The sequence below is a fragment of the Macaca thibetana genome, chromosome 7, assembly GCF_024542745.1.
Source record: "Macaca thibetana thibetana isolate TM-01 chromosome 7, ASM2454274v1, whole genome shotgun sequence".
Taxonomy (NCBI): domain Eukaryota; kingdom Metazoa; phylum Chordata; class Mammalia; order Primates; family Cercopithecidae; genus Macaca; species Macaca thibetana.
In genome coordinates this window covers 44571336-44593442 of record NC_065584.1, presented here as the reverse complement: position 1 = coordinate 44593442, position 22107 = coordinate 44571336, and the positions used below count along the sequence as shown (strand labels likewise).

General features: G+C 39.8%; 1 protein-coding gene across 1 annotated transcript in view; it reads left to right on the top strand.

Moving 5' to 3' along the window:
- Positions 1-1135: 1135 nt before the first annotated feature.
- Positions 1136-22107, top strand: part of RHOJ (ras homolog family member J) — a 102039-nt gene continuing 81067 nt past the window's right edge. The window contains exon 1 of the mRNA XM_050795831.1: positions 1136-2052. Within this exon, the coding sequence (XP_050651788.1) occupies positions 1875-2052 (178 nt within the window). The 5' untranslated portion in view covers positions 1136-1874. The remainder of the gene's footprint in view (positions 2053-22107) is intronic.

Here is a 22107-nt window from a genome sequence, read left to right as displayed (position 1 = left end):
TACCTCTTTGTCATATTCATTTCTTCCTCTGCCATGATGATCATCAATATTCTCAATATGACTGCTCTATCGGCCTAGATCCCTGAATAAAGATGATAACAATATACAATAGAGACACAATGTGAGCAATAAATACATATATGTTAACTCATTTAGCTTCAGGGATTGTTTGTTACTGCAACATAACCTGACTGATACACCATAACCTGACTGAAACACCATCTGTTTATAGGAAAGAAAGGCTTGGACACTAAGCACTATGATAAATGCTACTATAATCCAAAACAGAAGAAACTTAAGACTATACCTACTATATGGCAGCATATAGATGATATGTGGGTATATCTATAACAGACTTTTCTCCCATCTCACCCCTCACCAAAAAAAACAAAGACAAAAAACTTCTCAAACAATTGGATAATCTGAATTCTTCAAAATCAATGTTCGAAAACTGAAAGTGAAAAAAACAGAGTTCCCTCATTTTGACCCATTTGTCAAAAATCATTTGCAGACTTCCACTTCTTTTCTAAGACCAAGCACATTAATCAAATACAGAGCTTCAAAGGGGCTTCATTTTGAGTGACGGAACAGACAAATAAATTAGCTGCCCATGGCTCTTTTGTAATTGAAGAGGACCAGTCTGACCCAAGGGGAGAAGACTAAATCAAAAAGCAAAACATCCAAGTAAAAACAGCATCGAGGGCCTTAAACAAACCAAAAAGCCATCCTATATCCTCTCGTGTCCAAGGGTGTTATGTATGAGCCAAGCACGTGTGTGTTCATCCACTATATAAGAGAATGCAAACATCCCACATGTGATTGATTTCTTATGTGCTACCATCATAAAAATAAGTTTGTGTCTGGAATACATATTCCAGACATGTGGCAGTTTATAAACCTGATCATGCATGTTACACCTACAACTTACAAACATTTTTCTCTTTGAAATGATGTGACTCTAGAAGGTTTTCTTCTTTATTTCTGGGAAGAATCGCTTCAAGTTTCTCATTTAAGTAAGTAAAGAACTGCTCGTTTTTAGTTTGAAGAGCTTTTAACTAGTGACTCAGTGAAGAGTGATGTCATATGTTATCCTAGGACTGCTGGTGTGGTTCTCTCTGCTCATTCTAACCATTCCCCCTGTTTCTGTGGCAGGCAGTAATCCCCGGTTTCCATCCTCTAGTCGGCTTCTTCCCAGCCAGCCATAAGCGAACAGCCTCACAAGCAGCGGATGAAACAGGAAGTCTGACAGCTTGAGTCTGCAGTGGGACCCCTAGTGTTTTCCCACTCCATGTCCTGGCATCGTTCCCCAGAAGTACAAACACACACACACACAGAGCTCCCATTGTTGCAGCCTTCCTCAGCCCACTGATCCTAATATGGAATGCAGCAGGAAACCCATGATTTCCTGACACTCGGCAAGCTGGAGGAAGCAAGGGGAAAAAACTCCATTAAAAAGCCCAGCTTTCCTCCATGTTAGATGTGACTTGGAAAATGAGAAAGATTTAGCAAAATTCCACCGTGTCTTTTGCCAGGCTGGAGACAGGGAGAGCAGAGTAAAACCCTCAGGCTGCTGAAATTTCTAGGCTGTGAGGAAGCCCCTCAAATTCTGTGAAAATAAGGGTTTCTTAACTCACACTGAGAACGGAAAGGGGCAGACCCTTTTCATAACTCCCCCAAGTGTGTGTTACCTTTCTTTACCAGCATGGTAAGCAACAGGGCATATCCCAGCCTCGGACATGTCTGTATGATCCAAGGTACCCAAAGTCAGACAGAGTAAATTCAAGCCTGGCACTGGCTTTCCGCCGCTTCATGTGCTTTGGAAGAAGCAGGAGAAGCAACAGCAGCAGGAGTCCCCAGCAGCTGGAGCCGCAAGAATGAACTGCAAAGAGGGAACTGACGGCAGCTGCGGCTGCAGGGGCAACGACGAGAAGAAGATGTTGAAGTGTGTAGTGGTGGGGGACGGTGCCGTGGGGAAAACCTGCCTGCTGATGAGCTACGCCAACGATGCCTTCCCAGAGGAATACGTGCCCACTGTGTTTGACCACTATGCAGGTAAGAAAAAGTGGGAAACTCTCTGCATCCAGATAAACGATGCAGGAGGCGATACCTTAAGTTCAGAGGGGCCTGGCTCATTTCTAATGTCAGTATTGGGTGCGGGCCTGGCAGTAACCAGGGAGTTTAGCATAGTGTACAACCCAGGACTTGACTGTTGGTAGAACAATTTGTGCATCAATTTGTATGGTAACACTTTTTCTCCCTTAAAGCGAATGGGTAACGGCAGGAAAATACTCTGACGTGCCTTCTAGATTTGGGGGACAGAGATTTTACTCAACATTTGCCTTAAGATTCATTAAAGTTTTACTATGAACATTTTTAAATGCAGTGTAATTGCATCACAATTCTTTTCTGCCAAAAAAAGAACCACCACTAGACACACAAATGGTAAAAGGATTGTTCTTGCCGCTCTTTGCGTATTCACCTCATGCCATTTACAAATGAAAATGCTAAGATTAAGAAAACATTCATTTTTTCTAAAACAGTTGGTGCTGTAATACTATAGTTTTATTTTCCTGGGGTTGTAGATTGGGGGAGAGTTTTTAAAAGGTTTTAAATATGTATTAGGCAATCTGTATCTTAAAAGAAAAATGTTTAATTAACATGTTTTTAAAAGTAAAAATACAAATAAAATCTGAATTATTTTAAAGTATGTCCTGAAAGGACAAAATGCACATAAAATATTTTAAAGCATGGCAGTTAAGACACTGTAGTCACAACTTGCTGGGGACTTTTTATTTTTTGAGTGTTCTAAAGTTTGTAGGTGTACTTGTCTGGGTGATAGTATTATCTAAATTTTTCCATTTTGATTCTGACTTTTTCTCTTAATTTCCAAAACAAATTTTATTAAGTTTATCAAAAGCAAGTTAATGAAATTTTTCAAGCTTATAGTAGCTTACATTTTATAACTTTTTAATCATAACGATCTTTATCAGAGATCTGAGACCTTGTGAATGGAAAATTTCTCCTCCTTCATTTTGGCTTTGGGTCAGGTTCAGCAAAGGGGAAATGGCCCACAGGAAACCAGCGTGAGTGTCTGCTTGGCAATGTGGCCATTTGAAATCCTCCTTCTATAGAAAGTAGCTTCTTTTCCAGAACTAAGCCATCACCTAAGTCACTGCTTCCCCCAACACTTACATGATGTATGAAAATATTACACAGCAGACAGGGAGAGAACCACAGTGAATACAGTATCCATCTCCCAGCAGGTTTTTCTATATTTGTAGAAATTAAGAGCAAATTTTAATGCTGGCTCACTTAAGCCTTTCTGAAAATATAATGACTCTGCCCAGAGAAGAACATTTTAATGAGAACAGAATAAAGAGAAGAACAGGTTGACTTTCATCTTGAGAAAAAAACTAATTATAAAATTTGAGGGTCTGCGCCTTGAGAAAGTTCCTCAGATTCTTGTCCTGAAAGCATCTTAGCAAAAGTTATTTATTCTACACCTTCTTTCTGCCAAAAAAGGGAAAGTGGCTACCTTATTTCAGAAACTTTTAAATCAAAGGTAGAACTCAAAATCTAAAGGGAGAGGCTTCAAATGCTTATGAAAATTATGTATCCAAATCCCCATGTATTCGGGGAGCCAGTTACAGTATGGTATCAGGAAAAAGGAGAATCAAGTCAGCTATAAAAAAAACCACACTAGAAATCAAACAAAGGCTGAACCACAGCTAGATTCCACTAGGCTCCAATAATTTTATATTTTAATTATGTACATACTTACTATTGTTGAGCATTAAAGAATCTTAAAGATTTTGGCTAGTCTATTATTTTAGCTCCCAAGAAATCACAGCCACTATACTCAGAGCAATACTTTGCACATAGTAAGCATTCCTAAACATGGTTACTTTGATGTACCCTTTGTACCTCCTTAAGTGTATAATCATCTCATGTGCTTTCAGTAAGGTTAAAAAGAGAATGAAGACATGAGCCACATACATCTAGGACTGTAATGAAGTCGTCTTTTTTTTTTTTTTTTTTTTTTTTTTTTTTTTTGAGACAGAGTCTTGCTCTGTCACCCAGGCTGGAGTACAGTGACGTGATCTTGGCTCACTGCAACTTCCACCTTCCAGGTTCAAGCGATTCTCCTGCCTCAGCCTCCCGAGTAGCTGGGATTGCAGGCGCGCACCACCATGCCTGGCTAATTTTTGTATTTTTAGTAGAGATGGGGTTTCACCATGCTAACCAGCCTGGTCTCAAACTCCTGATCTCGTGTTCCACCTGCCTCAGTCTCCTAACGTGCTGGGATTACAGGCGTGAGCCACCACACCAAACCAGAAGTGGTCATTTCTGTAAGCAGAAGGATCTTCTCCACCACAAAGACTTGAGTTCCTTTTACCACCACTGTCCTGATATATGATCTGGTTGAATATAAATCCTTAAGCAGACATGTGAGCATCTACAATCAATTGCAAAAGAACTAAATGCCCTCTTCTCCATTTGGATCCAGTGTCTAGTTCCTGGGTCCTACCGGCCTACTCTAAAATGACAACCTGCAGTTGAGTGCTGAGACTTTAGAAGTTATAGTTCAAGTCATAGAGAGCCTATCCATTTTTACTAGTAGACTTTTTACTAGTAACTGCCCAACCCAGAAAAGTAGGGATAAAATAGTAAGGATGGAAATACAACCTACTGTGCAAGATGGTGATCTCTGAAGCCAGGCAGCCCAGTTCTAATACTGGCTCTGTCATTTACTCTGTGGCCTTGAGCAAGTTACTTAACCTCTCTGTGCCTCGGTTATCACAAATGAGAAACAGGGACAATGAAGGTATTAGAATTGTGTGTGAGAACAAAATTGTGTGTGAGAACAAAATGATTAAATATATCTTAGAACAGTGCCTCCTGTGTGATAAGAGTTAGGTACATGGTAGCTATTAAGAATATGGTCTTGATACTTGCATACAGCCAGGAAAAGGAATGAAAATGTAATTAAAAGATAAAGACTACGAGGAGGAAAAATGTAATTACAAGAGTATCCTTTAGAAGACTAAGGTAGAATGGATTGTATGTATTTTCTTTATAAAATGGTTACCATGTTTACTGATAATTAACAAATGTGTCTATATGAAGTAATAGTAGTGGGATATTAAATTAGGAGGGGAAATATCAGTTTTGCATGAGTAAAAATATGCAAAATTGTTTTGAATGAGTTTATTTTTACAGGAAAAATCAACAACCAGCTACAAAAAACAATTTTTAAAGTTTTATGAATTCTGATGTATCCCTACCTCCTACCTACCAAAATCCAAAAGCACATCTGCTCCATGTAGCTTTCCTTGATTCCCCAAGAATAATTCCCTGTTCCATCTTCAATCCCAATTTCACAAATTTGTTTACATCTCTAGGATCTTCCACTACTGTATAGCAACTTATATGCTTCCTTATTTTCCCATCTCTGCTGTGCTGGAAATTCCTTAAGGGAAAGGAGCTGTGTCTTTCACGTCCTGTGAAATCCAACAGTCAGTTCTAGGTCCTCCTCTTGATCTCTTGGAAGCTTTTTTTATGGTTCATTACCCCCCTTCCTAAAGCATTTTCTTGGCTTGGTTTCTGGGATGCCACATTCTCCTGGTTTTGTTTCCACTCACCAGCAAATCTTTCTCCATCTCCAATGCCACCTCCCCTCTCTCTTCCCAACCACCAAATGTTGGGAAACACTGAAACCGCAGTGTTCAGTCCCTGGGTCCTCTTCTTTATTTACACTTAGGGTATGCTTGATTGTATCTAGTTTTGTAACTTTAAACATCATTCATATCCTGATAACTCCAAAACTTGTAGCTCTACCACCAAAACCCCTTGAGACTCAGACTCATATATCCAACTGTTTGAATATCTAATAGGCATCTCATTCTTAACCTGTCCAAACCGAATTGTTTAACTTCCCCAATCTACTCTTCCCCTAGGTTTCCCCATGTAAGTACATGACCACTATTATCCATCCAGTTTCTGAAAACAAAAACTTTGGTATTGACTCCTTTCGTCCTTTGACAACATTCCCCTCCCTTTCCATTCAAACCAATAGTTATCATCCCTTCCTCCTACCGATCAGCTCAACATTCAAAATACATCCAAAACCTGATCACTTATCACCATCTTCATTGCCTTCACTCTTTTTCAAGCCACCATCACCTCTCATTCAAACTATTATAATCAATTCCCAATTCCCTACTTCCAATCTTGCCCCCTATCATCAATTCTCCACATAGCTGGCAGAGGGACTGTCCAAAACCCCAACTTCTCCAATCACTTCCCTTAACACTCAGACCCAACCCTGTATTATCTTGTATATGATGCACTCCATGACTCAGTCCCTGTTATCTCTCCAATCTCATCTCTTAACACTGTCCTCATCAGTGTTTTTGCTGTAGCCACACTCACCATCTTGCTATTCCTCAAGCACACCAAACTCCTTCCCTTGAAGAGTTTGTACTTGCTTTTTCCCCAGCCTCATACTATTCCGCTAGATCTCCCATAGCTTCAATTGACCAGATTATTTAATGCATGTGTGCATGCACACACTCACACCACACACACACTCTCTTTCTCTCTTTAACCTATCTTGCCACAGCTTTCATTATAATAGTTAATACTACCTGATATTATGTATGTATTTGCTATCTCTAGTTTCAAAAAACAAAGTCCCACATATTATAGACTCTCAGCAGACTCTCAACTCTCAGATTATTCTCAGCTGAATAAATGAATTACTATGTCTTCACAGTCTTAGTCCTTCCAACACTTAGTTTCTGGTCCATTGAAACTTTGATGACTAAATGAACAAATTGCTTGTCCAATAGATATCTCTTTAGGAATGAACATACAAAAATGTTTATTACATTTATTATATTTCTGAACTATTTTGTTCATATTTTAAATAATCATTTTATCCCCATTGTAATTGTAATATAACATTGAATTTTCTTTTCTTTTTTTTTTTTTTAAGACGGAGTCTCACTCTGTCGCCAGGCTGGAGTGCAGTGGCACGATCTCGGCTCACTGTAACCTCTGCCTCCCAGGTTCAAGCAATTCTTCTGCCTTAGCCTCCCAAGCAGCTGGGACTACAGGCACGTGCCACCACGTCCAGCTAATTTTTTTCTATTTTTAGTAGAGACGGGGTTTCACCATGTTGGCCAGGATGGTCTTGATGTCTTGACCTCATGATCCACCCACCTCAGCCTCCCAAAGTGCTGGGATTACAGGCATGAGCCGCCACACACAGCCAGTATTGAATTTTCTTGACCTAAGTGGCCTGTGTCACATCTACTGAATAGTGTAACTATATAATGTGTAAATAGCACTTGGGATTCCTTCATTTACATTATATTCAAAAGCTGACATACATTTTGGGTGCCTCACTCAAACTCTTCTAGTTCTAATATACAGAGCATATTTCAGAGTAACCCTAAGTTTGGCTGACGGCTAGGTCTAAAGGGTAGGAGCAGGGGGATGAAGGTGGGAAAAGTCACTCTTGTTTATTACAAGTGTGCCTAAGAAACAGCCCTGGGCTCTGCTCCTTACTCCCTTCCAGGGATGACTCAATGTGTCCTAACAACCTTTAGAGCTTTCACAGCTTACCATGGAAGAAGTGCATTTCTTCCCACATCCTATCTTTAGTTTTGAGTTTTGTAGCAGACCCCTCACTGGTGAAATATTCTTACCGATTAATGTTTCACGTGACATATGGCATAAGCATAAGAGCTCCATTTTGAATTTAGATTGTATGTTGAGTTAGAATTGTACATGGTTTATATGTCCAGGTACATAGGTGTGTAAAATAAGCTCATTCCAGATGAAACGTCTTTATGATGTTCACCATTTCCGTCATCCTCTGTATTATTTTGTCTGTGAATATTTCTTCTGTCACCCACCCCTCCAGAGCTTGTTTGTTGAAAGCCATCAAATTTGGAATACCACATGAAGCCACTATTTGCAAACCCAGGCTGCCTATGCAGGAAATTAACACAATTCATGGAAAGGAGAGAAATCCAGTTATTCTATCAGCTGATTGAGATGTAAAAGGAAGTTGTTTTTACAGAAAGCTGAAAGTCAGTTCTAACTTTTTCCACTTAGTTAAATGGTGATCAACCCAAGGTAGACAGTCGCAACCTTAATGGCCAGAGCAGGGGGTGGGAAACAGGTCCAACCCACAGGGGGAAGAAAATAACATAATCATAATAAAGAGTGAGTAACAATAAAGTCCCGGGTTTATAAAGGGTTGTGACATAGTTCTGCTCATTTGGGAAAATTTATTCAGAAGTTTCTCTTTTGCTCTTTCTGAAGACACCTGAGAGTCTCTGAAGAATGGATGAGATTCTTTTTTTGTAAGCCCAAGGAAAGCTAAAGCAATTTGCATGAGACTATAAAATAAATCACCAGGTTCTGAAACACAAATATAAAAGAAGTTTGTGAAAGAGGAGACAAGAATGGGCCAGGTGAATCACTCACTCTGTTCCTTCTAAATGAAATGATACTCAAAACCCTAAAGTCTCATAGGTATCTAGTCCCCTGATGTTTCTTTTTGAGGCAGTGTGATGTGTAGCTGATGATCTTTCTAGATTCTAGAAGGCCACACTAAAGATACAGTGACAGGAATCAGGTGCACACATTCCTCCACAGTGTACACTGTGATACTTAATAAGAGCAAGCTCCCTCAGAGGCTTTAGGGATGGAAATTGCACTCAGAAAGCTGAAATGTACTGTAGAGGTGGTAAATTGTGAGCTGCTTCTCTTAGGAGTAAGAAAGAAGAAAAAATAGAAGAGGGACAAAGAAAAGTATCTGTGACCAAAGGAGCATGAGAAAAGCCATGTTCCCAGGGGTAGAAGCTGCATCTGCCCCTGTGACCCTCTTGCATTCCAGCTTCAGCTGGCAACAAACCAAGGACTGTGACCAATTCAGGCCTCATTGGACAGTCTCCCTCTGAGCAAGACTTTGCAAGACTTTTAGTTCCACATAGCTCTGCACCCTGCACCATCCAGGTCCAGAAATTCTTCATAAATTTTACTACCTATTTGCCCACTGAAGTTGAGCTTCAGGTAAACAGTATTTTATTCCTAGACTAGCTTTTTTCAAACTTTTCCATCCCTTCTCCTTCTTGTGGGACAAATAACAAATTTGGCTCAAATGACTCCGTACATAGGATATCTGTGTTTTTGGATAGAGTGGCCCTGTTCTGCGTCAGCATGGAGGTGGGCACAAACATAAGGTGGCTCAGGAAAGGACAGGAAGAAAATACAGCAGAAACTATCTCCCTCATTAACCCTGAGCACAAAAACCACAAGGATCTATGGAGGCCCTACCATCTGTGTAACACAGGTTCTGATTTGGCTGAAGGTTTACTTCCCGGCAAATAAAAATCTATGACATATCTTGGGTTAGTTGGCAGAATCCAAAGAGTTAATGTTCTGGAGATACCACAGTCAGGATCAATCCCATCATAAATTCAATATGGGTCAGCTCTGAGTCACAGAGTGGCCTGGCGTTGTTCCTGAATGCTCCAAAGTCCCTAAACATTTTGGATGTGCCCAGTTTTCACACAACAAAAGGACTTGATTCATGTCTATTCACTTAGCACTGTGTCTTGGTTCATGGTACAGCTTTCATCTATGGTGTTCTTCACTCCCAGCCTCAGCATGAATTTCACTTTGGCCACGTGTGTGTGATCCTACAAGCAGTATGGTGGTATTAATTATGACACTAGGACACCACTAGAATATATGTTAACTACAATAAGAATAGCTATACACTTATATAGTTCTTGCTATGAGTCAGGCATATTTAAAGTATTTTTATATATCAATTCATTGCCTCCTCACAATGATCCTATAAGATGCTATTTTTTTCACTTTTCATTTTTTAAATTTTTATGGATACAGGCCAGGTGTGGTGGCTCATATCTGTAATCCCAGTGCTTTGGAAAGCCAACGCACAAGGATCTCTTGAGCCTAGAAGTTCAAAGTTACAGTGAGCCGTAATTGTGCCACTGCACTCTAACCTGGGCAACAGAGCAAGACTTCGTCTCTAAGACAAAAAAATTGTGGATACATTAATAGTTGTTCATATTCACTTATGGAATATATGTGATGTTTTGATACAGGCATATAATGGGTAATGATCAAATCTAGGTAACAGGTATATCTATAACCTCAAACATCTATCATTACTTTGTTCATTACGTTCTAAACCTACTCGTCTAGTTATTGTGAAATATACAATAAATTATTGTTAACTATAGTCACCCTGTTGTGCTACTGAATACTAGATTTTATTCCATCTAACTATATTTTTGTACCTTGTACCAAATAGCCAACCCTCCTTTATCATAAGATGCTATTATTTTCTCAACTTTGCTGATGAACAACTCCCAGCACAAAGATATTACTCTATTTCCCTCAAGGTTAAATTGCTTGTAATGGGGTTAAGTGGAGGCCATGGAATAGTAAACAATATAAGCAGTGTATAGGTAATAACAATAAAAGAGCCACTGCGAGTTAGGACCTGCCATTAACAAGTAAACCCAAACATGTAAGGGATTAACTCAATGGCAAAGTATTCCTTGCTCATGTGATGCTCCTAAGCAGGTATTCAAGTCAGTAGGGCTGCTTTCTTCCATATGGTCATTTAAGGTCCCAGGCTTCTCACATCTGGTAACTGTGACATCCTCTAGGATTTCAGTTATCTGCGTCCACCCAGCCTAATGAGAAAGAGCATGGAGAAACTTGAATGGAAAGTTTTATGGGCCAGGCCTGGAAGTGACAAACATCATTTTCAATCACACTGCATAGGAGTTTATTTAGTCACAAGGCCACACCTCACTGTAAAGGCGGTTGGGGGGAAAACCTGCCTATGTGCCCAAAAGAGGGAAGAATGGATTTTAATGGAAACTAGCAATCTCTGCCTGCATCACACTCTGTGGCCACCAAATATCCTTGCACATTTTTTCCCACATGTAAAACAAACTCACCCTTTTCCCTGGAGGGACCACCTAGAGTTGCGTTCTGGCACTGCAACTGTGTCAAAGACCAGCAACTGTTAAGTGATGCATGATTCTTTTCATTTGATCTAAATATGACTCCTTGTGATCCAATAAAAGACAAATTATCTACCCATATGCACCATTTGCCCCCGTGCAATGGTAGAACAGGAGTGGGATAATCAAAACACTCAAACTCCCTTTCAGAAAGGGAAGAATGGGAGACACGTTGTAATAATAGAATTCTGATGACAATCCTGATAGTATCATCTATTAATGGAATCCAGAAACAATCGTTTTCTAACTCTGTGAAACCATGAAGATCTGTATTCTATCAATCTCAGCTTTAAAAACAACCAATTCATCTCTTCCCTTTCTTATAACACCTTGCTAAATACGTAAAGTAACAATTAATACATACTAACATTCTGTCATTTTCCTGTCTCTTCATAGAGTGCTGTGGACTCAGTAGGGAGTAGCTTTACCTTCCAGGTTTCACAGACAATAGTTTTACAAAATGTTTTGCTACAGTATAACATAGATCATCTTTCCAACCTGCTCTGTTTTGTCACCATCTGCCACCTAACAGCCAAGCCAACAGTACATGTATTTTTAGGTTTTTGTAATGATGGCACCACACTACTAGGTAAGCTAAGATGCTGTAACAAATAGGCCAAAATATATAAGGGTTCAAACTATTACAATCCTATTTTCTTACATAATTGCAACATGTATGTTAGATTTAGAGGGTACATGTGCAGATTTGCTGGCTGGGTATATTGCATGATGCTGACGTTTATGATATGAATGATCTCATCACCCAGGTGGTGAGCACAATACCCAATAGTTAGTTTTTCGACCCTTGCCCTCTTCCTTCCCTCCCCCACCAGTGGTACCCAGTATCTATTGTTGCCGTCTTCCTGTCCATGTGTACCTAGTGTTTACATCCCACTTACAAGTGAGAACATGTAGTATTTGGTTTTCTGTTTCTATGTTGCTTTGCTTAGGATAATGGCCTCCAGCTACATCCATGTTGCTGCAAAAGACATGATTTCATTCTTTTTTATGGCTACGTAGGATTCTGGTTGTATATGTACCACATTTTCTTTATCCAATCCACCACTGATGGGCACCTATGTTGATTCCATGTCTTTGCCATTGTGAATAATGCTGAAATGAACATGTAAGTTCATGTGTCTTTTTGGCATAATGATTTATTTTCTTTTGGATATATGCCCAATAATAGGATTGCTGGGTAGAATCCTGCTTTTGGTCATATAAGAGACCTTGGCAGGTCTTCAGGTTGGTGAGATAGTTCTGTTCCATGTGGTCATTCAGGGATCTCCTTTTTTCCATCTTGTTACTCTGCCATCATCTAGGGCGTTGTGGTGCTCTGTATCTAAACACTGGAAGATGACAGACTATGGAGGAGTAAGACTAGGGAGTGGTGGTATGGGCCAGACTCACAGGTGGCATGTATCACTTCTGTTCACATTTCAATAGAGAGAACTTAAACTGTAGGCCACACATAATCACAAGGAAGGTGAGCTATGTGCCCAAAGAAGGGACAAACAGACTGTAATAGACACTTAGTCATCTTCACCACAGTCATTAAGTTGAAATTGCTTATACCAAATACAATAGGTACAAATAAACATATCAACTGCCTTAGCACCATATTTAACTTCCTATTTATTGTACTACATATGACACACCTATATTTCCCAAACTTGCCTGGTCATAAGAAAAGCTTACTTGTTAAAAATGCAGATTCTTGGGTCCATATAAGGGCTTCTACACCAGACCCATTTAGAGACAGCTGTGAATATGAATTTCTTTTTATTTATTTATTTATTTTTTATTATTATACTTTAAGTTCTAGGGTACATGTGCACAACGTGCATGCAGGTTTGTTACATATGTATGCATGTGCCATGTTGGTGTGCTGCACCCATTAACTCATCATTTACATTAGGTATATCTCCTAATGCTATCCCTCCCCCCTCCCCCAACCCCACTACAGGCCCTGGTGTGTGATGTTCCCCTTCCTGTGTCCAAGTGTTCTCATTGTTCAATTCCCACCTATGAGTGAGAACATGCAGTGTTTGGTTTTCTGTCCTTGCGATAGTTTGCTGAGAATGATGGTTTCCAGCTTCATCCATGTCCCTACAAAGCACATGAACTCATCATTTTTTATGGCTGCATAGTATTCCATAGTGTATATGTGCCACATTTTCTTAATCCAGTCTATCATTGATGGGCATTTGGGTTGGTTCCAAGTCTTTGCTATTGTGAATAATGCTGCAATAAACATATGTGTGCATGTGTCTTTATAGCAGCATGACTTATAATCCTTTGGGTATATACCCAGTAATGGGATGGCTGGGTCAAATGGTATTTCTAGTTCTAGATCCTTGAAGAACCGCCACACTGTTTTCCACAATGGCTGAACTAGTTTACAGTCCCACCAACAGTGTAAAAGTGTTCCTATTTCTCCACATCCTCTCCAGCACCTGTTGTTTCCTGACTTTTTAATGATCGCCATTCTAACTGGTGTGAGCTGGTATCTCATTGTGGTTTTGATTTGCATTTCTCTGATGGCCAGTGATGATGAGCATTTTTTCATGTGTCTGTTGGCTGCATAAATGTCTTCTTTTGAGAAGTGTCTGTTCATATCCTTCGCCCACTTTTTGATGGGGTTGAGTTTTTCTTGTAAATTTGTTTAAGTTCTTTGTAGATTCTGGATATTAGCCCTTTGTCAGATGGGTAGATTGCAAAAATTTTCTCCCATTTTGTAGGTTGCCTGTTCACTCTGGTGGTAGTTTCTTTTGCCGTGCAGAAGCTCTTTAGTTTAATTAGATCCCATTTGTCAATTTTGGCTTTTGCTGAAATTGCTTTTGGTGTTTTAGTCATGAAGTCCTTGCCCATGCCTATGTCCTAAATGGTATTGCCTAGGTTTTCTTCTAGGATTTTTACAGTTTTAGGTCTAACATTTAAGTCTTTAATCCATCTTGAATTAATTTTTGTATAAGGTGTAAGGAAGGGATCCAGTTTCAGCTTTCTACATATGGCTAGCCAGTTTTCCCAGCACCACTTATTAAATAGGGAATCCTTTCCCCATTTCTTGTTTTTGTCAGGTTTGTCAAAGATCAGATGGCTGTAGATGTATGTTATTATTTCTGAGGCCTCTGTTCTGTTCCATTGGTCTATATCTCTGTTTTGGTACCAGTATCATGCTGTTTTGGTTACTGTAGCCTTATATAGTTTGAAGTCAGGTAGCGTGATGCCTCCAGCTTTGTTCTTTTGGCTTAGGATTGTCTTAGCAATGTGGGCTCTTTTTTGGTTCCATATGAACTTTAAAGTAGTTTTTTCCAATTCTGTGAAGAAAGTCATTGGTAGCTCGATGGGGATGGCATTGAATCTATAAATTACCTTGGGCAGTATGGCCATTTTCATGATATTGATTCTTCCTATCCATGAGCATGGAATGTTCTTCCATTTGTGGAAGAACATTTGTTCTTCCATTTGTGTCTTCTTTTATTTCGTTGAGCAGTGGTTTGTAGTTCTCCTTGAAGAGGTCCTTCATATCCCTTGTAAGTTGTATTCCTAGGTATTTTATTCTGTTTGAAGCAATTGTGAATGGGAGTTCACTCATGATTTGGCTCTCTGTCTGTTATTGGTGTATAAGAATGCTTATGATTTTTGCACATTGATTTTGTATCCTGAGACTTCGCTGAAGCTGCTTATCAGCTTAAGGAGATTTTGGGCTGAGACTATGGGGTTTTCTAAATATACAATCATGTCATCTGCAAACAGGGACAATTTGACTTCCTCTCTTCCTATTTGAATACCCTTTATTTCTTTCTCCTGACTGATTGCCCTGGCCAGAACTTCCAACACTATGTTAAATAGGAGTGGTGAGAGAGTGCATCCCTGTCTTGTGCCAGTTTTCAAAGGGAATGCTTCCAGTTTTTGCCCATTCAGTATGATATTGGCCATGGGTCTGTCATAAATAGCTCTTATTATTTTGAGATACATCCCATCAATATCTAATTTATTGAGAGTTTTAGCGTGAAGGGCTGTGGAATTTTTTCGAAGGCCTTTTCTGCATCTATTGAAATAATCATGTGGTTTTTGTCTTTGGTTCCATTTATATAATGGATTACGTTTATTGATTTGCATATATTGAACCAGCCTTGCATCCCAGGGATGAAGCCCACTTGACCATGGTGGATAAGCTTTTTGATGTGCTGCCGGGTTCGGTTTGCCAGTATTTTTTTGAGGATTTTTGCATCGATGTTCATCAGGGATATTGGTCTAAAATTCTTTTTTTGTTTTGTCTCTGCCAGGCTTTGGTATCAGAATGATGCTGGCCTCATGAGTTAGGGAGGATTCCCTCTAATTCTATCAATTGGAATGGTTTCAGAAGGAACGGTACCAGCTCCTCCTTTACCTCTGGTAGAATTTGGCTGTGAATCCGTCTGGTTCTGGACTTTTTTTGGTTGGTAGGCTATTAATTATTGCCTCAATTTCAGAGCCTGTTATTCATCTATTCAGTGATTCAACTTCTTCCTAGTTTAGTCTTGGGAGGGTGTATGTGTCCAGGAATTTATCCATTTCTTCTAGATTTTCTAGTTTATTTGCATAGAGGTGTTTATAGTATTCTCTGATGGTAGTTTGTATTTCTGTGGGATCGGTGGTGATAACCCCTTTATCATTTTTTATTGCGTCTATTTGATTCTTCTCTCTTTTCTTCTTTATTAGTCTTGCTAGCAGTCTATCAATTTTGTTGATCTTTTCAAAAAACCAGCTCCTGGATTCATTGATTTTTTTGAAGGGTTTTTTCTGTCCCTATCTCCTTCAGTTCTGCTCTGATCTTAGTTATTTCTTGCCTTCTGCTAGCTTTTGAATGTGTTTGCTCTTACTTTTCTAGTTATTTTAATTGTGATGTTAGGGTATCAATTTTAGATCTTTCCTGCTTTCTCTGGTGGGTATTTAGTGCTATAAATTTCCCTCTACACACTGCTTTAAAAGTATTTCAGAGTCTGGTATGTTGTGTCTTTGTTCTCATTGGTTTCAAAGAACATCTTTATTTCTGCCTTCATTTCGTTATGTATGCAGTAGTCATTCAGGAGCAGATTGTTCAGTTTCCATGTAGTTGAGCGGTTTTGAGTGAGTTTCTTAATCCTGAGTTCTAGTTTGATTGCACTGTGGTCTGAGAGACAGTTTGTTATAATTTCTCTTCTTTTACATTTGCTGAGAAGTAATTGACTTCCAATTATGTGGTCAATTTTGGAATAAGTGTGATGTGGTGCTGAAAAGAATGTATATTCTGTTGATTTTGGGTGGAAAGTTCTGTAGATGTCTATTAGGTATGTTTGGTGCAGAGCTGAGTTCAATTCCTGGATATCCTTGTTAACTTTCTCTCTCGTTGATCTGTCTAATGTTGACAGTGGGGTGTTAAAGTCTCCCATTATTATTGTGTGGGAGTCTAAGTCTTTTTTAAGTGTCTATGGACTTTCTTTATGAATCTGGGTGCTCCTGTATTGGGTGCATATATATTTACGATAATTAGCTCTTCTTGTTGAATTGATCCCTTTACCATTATGTAATGGCCTTCTTTGTCTCTTCTGATCTTTGTTGTTTTAAAGTCTGTTTTATCAGAGACTAGGATTGCAACCCCTGCTTTTTTTTATTTTCCATTTGCTTGGTAGATCTTCCTCCATCCCTTTATTTTGAGCCTATGTGTGTCTCTGCATGTGAGATGGGTCTCCTGAATACAGCAAACCGATGGGTCTTGATTCTTTATCCAATTTGCCAGTCTGTGTCTTTTAATTGGAGCATTTAGCCCATTTACATTTAAGGTTAATATTGTTATGTGTGAACTTGATCCTGTCATTATGATATTAGCTGGTTATTTTGCTCATTAGTTGATGCAGTTTCTTCCTAGCATCGATGATCTTTACAATTTGGCATGTTTTTGCAGTGACTGGTACTGGTTGTTCCATGTTTAGTGCTTCCTTCAGGAGCTCTTGTAAGGCAGGCCTGGTGGTGACAAAATCTCTCAGCATTTGCTTGGCTGTAAAGGATTTTATTTCTCCTTCACTTATGAAGCTTAGTTTGGCTGGATATGAAATTCTGGGTTGAAAATTCTTTTCTTTAAGAATGTTGAATATTGGCCCCCACTCTCTTCTGGCTTGGAGAGTTTCTGCCAAGAGATCTGCTGTTAGTCTGATGGGCTTCCCTTTGTGGGTAACCAGACCTTTCTCTCTGGCTGTCCTTAACAATTTTTCCTTCATTTCAACTTTGGTGAATCTGACAATTATGTGTCTTGGAGTTGCTTTTCTCAAGGAGTATCTTTGTGGCATTCTCTGTATTTCCTGAATTTGAATGTTGGCCTGCCTTGCTATTTTGGGAAAGTTCTCCTGCATAATATCCTGCAGAGTGTTTTCCAACTTGGTCCCATTCTCCCCATCACTTTCAGGCACACCAATCAGACGTAGATTTGGTCTTTTCACATAGTCACATATTTCTTGGAGGCTTTGTTCATTTCTTTTTACTCTTTTTTCTCTAAACTTCTCTTCTCGCTTCATTTCATTCATTTGATCTCCAATCACTGACACCTTTTCTTCCAGTTGATCGAATAGGCTACTGAAGCTTGTGCATATGTCACATAGTCCTTGTGCCATAGTTTTCAGCTCCATCAGGTCATTTAAGGACTTCTCTACACTGGTTATTCTAGTTAGCCATTAGTGTAATCTTGTTTCAAGGTTTTTAGCTTCTTTGCAATGGGTTCAAACATCCTCCTTTAGCTTGGAGAAGTTTGATCACCTGAAGTCTTCTCTCAACTTGTCACAGTCATTCTCCACCCAGCTTTGTTCTGTTGCTGGCGAGGAGCTGCATTCCTTTGGAGGAGAAGATGTGCTCTGATTTTTAGAATTTTCAGCTTTCCTTCTCTGGTTTCTCCCCATCTTTGTGGTTTTATCTACCTTTGGTCTTTGATGACAGTGACATTCAGATGGGGTTTTGGTGTGGATGTCCTTTCTGTTTGTTAGTTTTCCTTCTAACAGTCAGGACCCTCAGTTGCAGGTCTGTTGGAGTTTGCCGGAGGTCCACTCCAGACCCTGTTTGCCTGGGTATCACCAGTGGAGGCTGCAGAACAGCAAATATTGCAGAACGGCAGATGTTGCTGCCTGATCCTTCCTCTGGAAGCTTTGTCTCAGAGAGGCACCTGGCCGTGTGAGGTGTCAGTCAGCCCCTACTGGGAGGTGCCTCCCAGTTAGGCTACTTAGGGGTCAGGGACCCACTTGAAGAGGCAGTCTGCCCGTTCTCAGATCTCAAACTCCATGCCGGGAGAACCACTACTCTCTTCAAAGCTGTCAGACAGGGACATTTAAGTCTGCAGAAGTTTCTGCTGCCTTTTGTTCAGCTATAGCTCCTAGTGACGGGAGCTCCAAAGTGACAGGGAGAATGGGACCAAGTTGGAAAACACTCTTCAGGATATCATCCAGGGGAACTTCCCCAACCTAGCAAGGCAGGCCAACATTCAAATTCAGGAAATACAGAGAACGCCACAGAGATACTCCTCGAGAAAAGCAACTCCAAGGCACATAATTGTCAGATTCACCAAAGTGGGGTGGATTCCACCTAGCTTGAGCTTCCTGGCCGCTTTGTTTACCTATTCAAGTGTCAGCAATGGCGGGCGCCCCTCCCCAAGCCTCACTGCCTCCTTGCAGTTCAATCTCAGACTGCTGTGCTAGCAATGAGTGAGGCTCCGTGGGCATGGGACCCACCAAGCCAGGTGCGTGATATAATCTCCTGGTGTGCTGTTTGCTAAGACCATTGGAAAAGTGTAGTATTAGGGTAGGAGTGACCTGATTTTCCAGGTGCCATCTGTCACAGCTTCCCTTGGCTAGGAAAGGGAATTCCCTGACCCCTTGCACTACCTGGGTGAGGCAATGCCTCGCCCTGCTTCGGCTCTCGCTCGGTGGGCTGCACCCGCTGTCCGGCACCCACCGTATGACAAGCCCCAGTGAGATGAACCTGGTACCTCAGTTGGAAATGCAGAAATCACCCATCTTCTGCATCGCTCACACTGGGAGCTGTAGACTGGAGCTGTTCCTATTTGGCCATCTTGGAACCTCTGAATATGAGTTTCAATAAGTTTCATAGGCATTTCTAATTAGGTAGAACTTGTGACACTGCCGTTTTAGAGTTCAAACCCATTTAGATATCACAAATGTATATAGTTTAAGCTAATGTGACTTAGTAGGTTCAGAAAACCCTTCTTTATGCTGTAAAGGTGCCTATGAATCAAGCCAAAAGGATCAATTCTATAGTCAACCATCTATCAGTAAAAAGCAACTTAAAAACACTTATGCATGTAAAATTTCTTGACTTGGGAGTTTCCAGCAGATTGCATCAAACAGAAAAGGCCTTTATAGCCTCTTGGAAACAGCTATCAAATTCCTAAGTAAGGAACCAGGGTGCTCTCTAAAAAGATCTGTACCCATGGTGGGGACATAGAGAGCCCCTGGAAGAAGGAGAATACAGAAGGCTGAGAACAGAAAGTATTGGGAGAGGGCTGGTGCAGGGTAGGAGGAGAAGCCTCAGGGAGTCAGACTAGAGGCAAGTGGGAATTGTGATGTGTAGCAGTAAGGAGACTAACCTTACCTACTCAAGGGCAGCCATGGGTAGCCAAGTACCAGCTGCTGGGGAAAAGCCTTGAGCTTGGGCATAATCTGCAAAGCTACATACATGTGAATCACTCTGCCTATGAAATAAATAATCAACATGACCATAAGACCTTCAGAGGGTTCACTGAGGAAAATTAGAGAGCACCTGCCCTCATGGGAATAAACAAAGGAATCTTAAAAAAAAAAAAAAAAAAAACAGGAAAGAGCCTGGGATCTTTGGGATGGTTTTAATGTAGTTGTGTTTTGAAGCTGTGATTTGTTGTTCCATATCCATCCAGCCTTGTGATTATGAAATGAACAGTAAACATCTGTTTCCCCTCTGCAAATCCTTCTGTTCTTCTTCATGCTTTGACCTAACATTTGGGGAAAAGGAAAGAAAACAAAAACAGAAAACTTCTTACAGTACAAGTTCTCTGAGTCCAAAAAGACCTCTACTTAGGTCTTCCTGAAAGAGAAATGCATAAATTTGGGGAAAGGCAGATATTTTGTAACCGGAACTCAGCCACCCTTATCTGGACAGCCAGTTTACAATCACTGTTGCTGACAAGGACCAAGCCTTCCTTTAGTCTCTCCAGCTGTTTTAATACAAACTGGTAAATCAACTGACTACAGATTACCAACAAGAGAGAAACAACACTCTGCATGGCCTGAGCAGAATGCACCACAATGAACAAAATGATTCCTGATCTTTTTGCAGCAAGTTACTTAATTAGCTAACATTAAGTAGCTGAGTATTTACTGGGTGTCCAGCCCTGTGTTGCCTTTGCTATCTTGCTTGAGCCTCACATTATCTCTAGGTAGTAAGTATCCTCATTCCACAGACAAGAAAACCAAAGCTCAGAGAAGTGACATGTCCAACATCACTCAACAAAGAAATGGCAGAATTGGGATTCAAATCTATCAGCTCCGCAAAGGGGGCCCACTCTGATTAAGTTGGGCCCCCTTTCAAAACCTGTTTATCTCCTCTATCATTATTATTTTCTTCATTTACTTAATTTTCCATGGCTTGTCTCCCCCTACAATATACAACTCCTGAAGGCAAGGCTCTTTCTGTCTTGTTTACTTTTATGTCCTCCATACCTGAGAATGAGCCTACAACATAGTAGCCACCCAGAACTGTTTATTGAATGATTGAATGATGAATGACATCCAAGAGTCTCAGTCTTAACCAGTGCACTACACTGAAGTTAGCATCCTGTGTGGACACTCAGGATAATTTTCTATGTTGAAATTATTTTATCCTCCCACATGCTGAAAGGATATAATGTAAGCACCATGAGCATACTTTAAAATAGATTATATTGACCTTATTTAAAACTTGTAAAAAAAATTGTTTTCTCTGGAAAAGAAAACACCAAAAGGTTTTGCTTCCAGTCAAATTTTAAGCTTATGAGTTCTGAATGATTTAGCTAGGCACAAAGTTGTTTTCCTAATTATACTCAGGATTTCTGTTCTACTTCTATTATATTCTGATGCTATATCTGAGAGGCAAAGGGAAAAACTTAATTACTTAAAGTATGTGCCGCATACATTTTTTCAAATAATGAGATTAATTAAGAGGAAAAATAATAAGCAAGTAATCTCCTTAATATATGCCAGATACAAACCTCCTAAGAATTATGAAGAATGTTCATAAAATGTAACAGTTCATCTCTTAGAAAATACACCAATTTTCAACTGGTATGCTTGCAAGAGATTCAATGACTATGTTCACATTCATTAATAATGGGGCACTTTATACTTGTCAAAGTAAGAATTATTAGGAGGAAAAAAAGGCTATGCTCTCTCTCCTCAGGAGTCCTCCTCTCTGCTCATATTGAATTAGCTTGCACTGGAAGCGCTAAATGCTTTTTTATCTCAACTAAAATGAATTTCTTATGACATTTACAATAGTTCAAGGTGGTAAATAAGAGCCTTAAGAGTTTTCCATAGTACACACACTTTTAACCAAACTTTTCAAAAGAGACAAAGAGTTGATGCTAAATCTTAAGTGTCAATATTAGGCATCAACTTTGCTGTAGAGATTCTACTCTATTCATTTCATTCATTTATCCTCTTAATAAGTCTCCATACCATGTTCTTTCTTTTGGATAAACTAAATCTGTCAGGCTGGTCAGAGCCATTTTCTTTCCCTCAAGTCTAGCCAAGATGAAGAATGCCTCATTATTATCCTCAGAATAATTACTCTTCATGTATTTCAAGACCTAGAAAATTCTCATCTCTGTCATCCTCAGATGATACACCCAGATCCTTCTCACTCCCCTATAGCTATTTGACCTATTCTTTCCCCCTTTTAATGGACAACTTTTCGTGAATTCACTACAAGTCAATCACAAATGACTTGTATTTCAAATCTACAGCAAGCACACAGTCACTCTTGCACTTTT